The following is a 6,869-nucleotide window of genomic DNA, read 5'->3' on the forward strand; positions in this document are numbered from 1 at the left end:
TTTTTTTTAGATTAACGTGGGTGTCCGGGCCAGCTTGCGCGCACCACGACTAATCCCACGGGCCCTGAAGTTAACGACCATGTAAGCCTCCAGTGGCCATCATATGAGCAACCAAGGACTCGAACCTGAGACCACAGAGGAAGCAAACCCCTTGATCCCAAGTTCTTACCACTTGGCCACCACCTAGATGGTTAAAAGGATACATATTTGTTTTCCCATAGAAAAGAGAGAGAGGGAATCCTATGAAGCGAAACCGTTTGGTAGTATGAACCCTAGAAGAGAGAATACTGCCAAACGGTTTCCCTTTTGTTTCACTTTATGTGTATGATATCTAAAGTTGGAAGTCTGGATTCCATCTCCCTAAAGTAACAATACAATGAAAAGATGATTTTAATTAGAAGAAAGGAACCTGGGAATATGAAGGAGACAACTAGCAAAGAAAGGTAGTCATTGCCTTGAAACAAGCTGGCTAAAAGGAATACTTTGTCGAAGAAGATGAGATGAAATACGCTCTCTGTTACGGGCAGCATTTTCTAGTGGACACGAATCCCTATCCCTGAGAAGCAAACAAATTTGGTGTGATATTCTTGTAAGGAGTTTGTTGCAGCAATGGGATCGAACCAGAACCTTAGAGAGCTCCAATGGCTTCTTCAAATGATCAAATCCGAAAGCTTCAATCCTCAAAGCATTTCTTTCTACCTTTCTCACCGAACTTCAGGCTGTTACCAAGAAACAGAGAACTCTGTCAACATAAACATTTCAGAGGACAGCCTTTCATACTTCTCTAACATCCTCTCAGACCTAGGTACAGCCAAAAACATTCAATCATCTTTAACGAACCTGGAGTTTCATCGTGTAGAATGGGGATTAGAACAGGTAGTATACCTTGGAATATTGCTTCAGAATAGCTCAAGCATCAAGCAACTTGTGTTTCGGCTGAATAGATTCAACATAGAGTGCTTGTCTGAGCTTTGTGAGGTCTTGAAGAGAAATAGAGTGATCAAAGAAATTATGATTTCTGAATCAAGTATAGGTCCAGTTGGGGCTGGCCTTATAGCTTCTGCTCTTAAGCTAAACGAGAGCTTGGAGGAGTTGCAGATATGGGAAGACTCAATTGGTTCGAAAGGTGCTGAGGAGCTCTCAAAGATGATTGAAGTGAACTCAACACTTAAACTTCTGACAATTTTTGATTCACAACATATAACGGCGGCTTCACTTATATCAGCTGTTTTAGCAAGAAATAGGGCAATGGAGGTTCATGTCTGGAGTGGAGAAAATGGAGAGAGAAGTTCCAAGGTAGTGGAGTTTGTACCTGACAACAGCACACTTCGAATTTATAGGCTACACCTTTCAGGTTCTGTCAGGGTTGCTTGCTCTCTAGGATGGAACTCCACAGTGAAGTCACTTGACATGACTGGAGTCCGGCTGAAATCACGGTGGGCTAAGGAGTTTCGGTGGGTTTTGGAACAAAATCGGAGCCTTAAGGAGGTAAGATTGTCAAAAACCAGCCTCAAGGACAAAGGGGTTGTGTATGTTGCTGCTGGACTCTTCAAGAATCAATGTTTGGAAAGCTTGTATCTTGATGGAAACTGGTTCAGTGGAATAGGTGTAGAGCATCTGCTATGCCCTCTGAGCAGGTTCTCGGCCTTGCAATACCAAGCCAACATTACTCTCAAGTCTGTGACCTTTGGAGGAGGGAAAACAAAGATTGGAAGGGATGGGCTAGCATCTATCATACAGATGCTGACAACCAATGAGAGTGTGATTAAGTTGGGAATATATGATGATGAGAGCTTGGGAGCAGATGATTTTGTCAAAATCTTCAAGAGTTTAGAGAGGAATGCGACTTTGAGATATTTGTCATTGCAAGGTTGTAGAGGGGTTCGAGGAGATGTGGTACTCGATACAATAATGCAGACATTGCAGGTAAATCCTTGGATTGAAGACATTGATCTTGCGAGAACACCACTGCAGAATTCAGGGAAGGCTGATGGAATTTATCAAAGGTTAGGCCAGAATGGAAAAACTGAACTAGAAACAGATACAGATTTGTTCAAGGACATGCCACTCACTGAGCCAAAAAGCTGCAGGGTTTTCTTCTGTGGGCAAGAATATGCAGGTAAAGATCTGAGCCTCGAATTTACAATGTCCACTTGGTTTAGAGAACTGCATGTGTTTGTTTAACCTATATTTTACTAGAACTTGAAAGCAGAGTTTCTATTTGCAGGCAAGACTGCCCTTTGTAACTCGATATCTCAGAACTTCTCCTCCTCGAAGCTTCCCTACATGGACCAGGTTAGAAATCTAGTGAACCCAGTTGAACAGGCTGTTAGAACAAGCGGAATGAAGATAAAGACTTTTAGAGATGAAGGCACAAAGATATCAATATGGAATCTTGGTGGTCAACATGATTTTTACTCCCTCCATGATCTCATGTTTCCAGGGCATGGGAGTGCATCATTCTTCCTGATCATATCCAGTTTATTCAGAAAGCCTAACAACCGAGAGCCAAAGACACCAGCAGAGATAGAAGAGGACCTGCAATATTGGCTCAGGTTCATTGTTTCCAACTCAAGAAGAGCACTCCAGCAATGCATGCTGCCCAATGTAACTGTAGTTCTTACACATTTTGATAAAATCAATCAACCGTCACAAAACTTGCAGCTTGCAGTGAATTCAATTCAGAGAGTAAGAGACAAGTTTCAAGGGTTTATCGACTTCTATCCCACTGTATTCACAGTTGATGCGAGATCCTCTGCATCGGTCAGTAAACTAACTCATCATCTTCGGAAGACAAGCAAGACAATTCTCCAAAGAGTGCCCAGAGTTTATCAACTTTGCAATGACCTGATTCAAATTTTGTCAGACTGGAGAGCGGAGAATTACAACAAGCTTGCAATGAAGTGGAAAGAATTTGATGAGCTATGCCAAGTGAAGGTTCCACCACTGAGAATTCGATCAAGACATGATAATAAAGGGAAGGTGGAAATGAGGAGGAAGGCTGTTGCTATTTGCCTTCATCATATGGGTGAGGTGATATATTTTGACGAACTAGGCTTCCTGATCCTAGACTGTGATTGGTTCTGTAGTGATGTGCTTGGCCAACTAGTAAAATTAGATGTTAGAAAGCAAAGCTCCATGGAGAACGGATTCGTCAGCAGAAATGAAGTGGAGAAGATTCTGAGAGGAAGTTTGCAAAGTCAAATTCCTGGAATGAGTTCAAAAGTACTTGAAAACATAGAGGCCAGTGACCTTGTGATGATGATGCTGAAACTAGAACTATGTTATGAACAAAACCCATCAGATCCAAGCTCCCTGTTACTTATCCCCTCAATTCTTGAAGAAGGCAGGGGGAAACCCCAGAGATGGCAGTTAAGCACACCTGACTGCGTTTATGCTGGGCGGCATCTTGAGTGTGATGATTCAAGCCACACATTTCTCACACCAGGCTTCTTTCCTCGTTTACAGGCAATTTCTCTTTCTTTTTTGGCCCCACTAATTTTATTTTATTGTTGCTTATGCTTTCATATAAAATTGAATTTATGCAAGAACAAGTGAAAATAAGCTTTACACTGCATAGATATAGAGAATTCAATGCTACAAACTACAGGCTTGTATTTTTCAGAATGAACCTTACTGGTGTTCTAATTGAACAAGTATCATAATTTAAAAACTAAAGAAAATAAAGGACTCGTGTGAAGAGCTAGGGCATTTCATGGAGAATCAAACAGCTTTAACCATAAAACTTTGAGTTGATGCTTCCATGTCATCCTGCTTCAACATATACCTTAAAGTACCAAAAAAAACATTCTGCAGATAGCTTTAAGTATCCAAATACGTTTATGTTAATTGCAATGTGAGAATAAACCCTAACGGGTGCTCCTTGTTGTCTTAAGTGTTGCTTACTGGCTGAGCAGTTCCGTGATGTTTGAATGCTAGCCATAGCGTGGGATTATGAATGACACATATACCCGTACCATGAGATCCTTGTTTGATTGACAAAGTCAATGAACTGCAATCTCTCTAATATTCATTTGTTTGCAAATCCAGGTTCATCTTCATAACAGAATTATGGCACTAAAGAACCAACATGGAGCAACTTACAGTCTGGAGAAGTACCTCATCTCAATAAATATCAATGGGATCTTCATTAGGGTGGAACTTGGAGGGCAGTTAGGACACTACATTGATGTTCTTGCTTGCTCCACCAAGAACCTGACAGAAACCATTAGACTCACTCAGCAACTAATAATTCCAGCAATCCACAGTTTCTGTAATGGATTCACCTTGACTGAAAACATTATGAGGCCTGAATGTGTGCAAAACTTGACACCCCCGAGGTATAGGAAAACCCAACATGTGTCTCTGCAGCAATTGAAGCAGGCACTGCTCTCAGTACCTGCCGAAAGCATGTATGATTATCAACACACTTGGGATCCAGTTTCGGACTCTGGAAGACCTGTTCTAGGACCTGGATTTGATTTGGCCCGGGACCTCCTGTCAGATGATGACTTCAGGGAAGTATTGCACCGTAGATATAATGACCTGTATAACCTTGCTGTGGAGTTGGATGTCCCATCAGATAATCCAGATGGAGCAGATCACACTGGCAATGAACCTGAGAAAGTTGATCCAAGCTTTGCTGGAATCGCAAAGGGGGTAGAACAAGTGTTGCAGAGACTCAAGATCATTGAACAAGAGATAAAAGATTTGAAGCAGGAGATACAAGGACTGAAATACCATGAACACAGGCTCCTCATTGAACTTCATCGCAAAGTGAATTACCTTGTGAACTACAATATCCAAGTTGAAGAAAGGAAAGTGCCTAACATGTTCTTTTTTGTCAGAACAGAAAACTACTCGAGAAGATTGATCACCAACATGATTTCTGGAATGACTGCACTTCGGCTGCACATGTTATGTGAATTCAGGGGAGAAATGCATGTTGTTGAAGATCAGATTGGTTGTGAAATGATGCAGGTTGATAACATCGCAGTAAAGAGTTTGGCTCCATACATGAAGAAATTCATGAAATTGTTAACATTTGCTCTCAAGATAGGAGCCCATCTGGCAGCTGGAATGGGAGAGATGATACCAGATTTGAGCAGAGAAGTTTCCCATCTGTCCGGCTCTTCCCTTATGTACGGGGCAGCAGGAACAGTTGCTGCTGGAGCTGTAGGGGTTGCAGCTCTGGGGCGAATACAAGGAAGTAGGAACACAAGCAGGGCTGCAGAAAGCTCAAGAAACTTTCAACAAGACGTAAAGGCAGCACAGCAGTGGGTGGTGGATTTTTTAAGGGACCGTAGGTGCTCGACTGGAAAGGATATTGCCGAGAAGTTTGGATTGTGGAGGGTTAGATACAGGGATGATGGGCAGATAGCATGGATCTGTAGGAGGCATATGGCCATAAGGTGCAATGAAATAATTGAAGTACCTATTTGAAATTTGTTCAGAAGCCTGAAAGATTGGAAACGGAGTTTCTCATTCTTGCTTTTCTTCATCATCCATACATTCTTGCTTTCTTCATCATCCATGCATACTATGTTGTCTTGTTGAGTAAATTCCAAATTATAGAAATTCTCTAATAAAATATTGGTTATTTAATGGTTATCCAGGCATGGGAAGAAATCACTTTGAAGCAACCATCCCTTCTATCTACCTTTTCATTTTAATATATTTCAAAACTATCATCCATTACTCAAAATATCAAACTATCAATTACTTAGTTTCACTGTTATACCTCAGATTATAATTTATACCAACTCTTTCAATCCAATTTGTCTGATTAAAACTATTTTATGTTTTTCTTTTACCGCATTTTTTTAATTTAAAAAATTTAAACTCAAATAAATTTTTTTATGCAGAGAACTATATGCCCAAATAAATAAATAATCATTAATAATGTTTAAAAATTAAGAAATAAATATAAATTAAAATATTTAATTTTAAAAAATAAGATATTTTTTCGGTTGTGTTTGTTAAATTTATTTATTAATTTTTTTTATTCAAGCAAAAGATGATTGAAATAGAGATACAAATTAATTTGATTAATAAAATTAAAAGAGAAAACAACATCAAACAAAACTGCACATATTTAAAATATTATTTGAAAATAAGATTTTTTCATTGTAAAAAATAAAGTTTATCCATACAAAAGATAAAAAAAATAATATAGATAAATTAGAAAAACTCTTTAAATTTAAATGCATAATAAAAATGATAATCATCATTTAAAAGAGTCTCACCAAATAAAATAAAAAGAGAAAACTATAAAAAAATCATTAATTAAAAAAAAGTAGCAAAAGCTAGGCACTGCAGAGCTCGCATGATTGGACCCTTCATTTGTCTTTATTTGCAACTGGGATAAACAACATGTCATACGCCCTAAAGTTTTTTGAAAAAAAATTAGATAACACAACATCTAATTTGCCACGATTCCGGTCACTATGTAATCGAAAAATCAGGGCTTAAATTTTTATTTATCAAAAAACTCAATTTTCAACCCATGTTTTACCCAAAACATTTATAAAACACCGTATGAATCATAATAAACCTATTTTTGGCTTCAAAAACCTAAAACATCGCTCCAAAAAATATATCAACAGGAAACCAAAAATCAACTTCAACTTTGATTTGTTTTTTCATGAACTTCAAAGGTAAAAAAAAATAAAAAGAACATGATATAAACTCCCATCATCAAATAGAACCATTTGACACAAAAATTATTTGTTTTGATGATCTAAATCTATGTCAATGATATTTTTTTCTCTCTATTGCTGAATCCAACAACCCCTCTCTCCTCTCTCAAGGGACTAAAAAATAAAATAAAATAAAATTTTGTATCAAAATTAAATTGAAAATATATTGAG

At 38.3% G+C, this 6,869-nt stretch overlaps 1 protein-coding gene across 1 annotated transcript; it reads left to right on the forward strand.

Moving 5' to 3' along the window:
* Nucleotides 1-203: 203 nt before the first annotated feature.
* On the forward strand, nt 204-5,610 carry TRN1 (tornado 1). The gene is made up of 3 exons (XM_011014358.1): nt 204-2,119; nt 2,228-3,468; nt 4,051-5,610. Exons 1-3 carry the CDS (start codon nt 610-612, stop codon nt 5,440-5,442), a joined length of 4,143 nt encoding a protein of 1,380 aa, XP_011012660.1. The 5' UTR covers nt 204-609; the 3' UTR covers nt 5,443-5,610.
* The last annotated feature ends 1,259 nt before the right edge of the window (nt 5,611-6,869 follow it).

This window comes from Populus euphratica, unplaced genomic scaffold, assembly GCF_000495115.2.
Source record: "Populus euphratica unplaced genomic scaffold, PopEup_1.0 scaffold1094.1, whole genome shotgun sequence".
Classification (NCBI taxonomy): Eukaryota; Viridiplantae; Streptophyta; class Magnoliopsida; order Malpighiales; family Salicaceae; genus Populus; species Populus euphratica.

Coding starts and splice junctions, on each gene's coding strand:
- TRN1 (XM_011014358.1), top strand. CDS start 610: ATGGGATCGAACCAGAACCTTAGAGAGCTCCAATGGCTTCTTCAAATG. Junction 2,120..2,227: donor CTGTGGGCAAGAATATGCAG/GTAAAGATCTGA, acceptor TTCTATTTGCAG/GCAAGACTGCCCTTTGTAAC. Junction 3,469..4,050: donor GCTTCTTTCCTCGTTTACAG/GCAATTTCTCTT, acceptor TTGCAAATCCAG/GTTCATCTTCATAACAGAAT.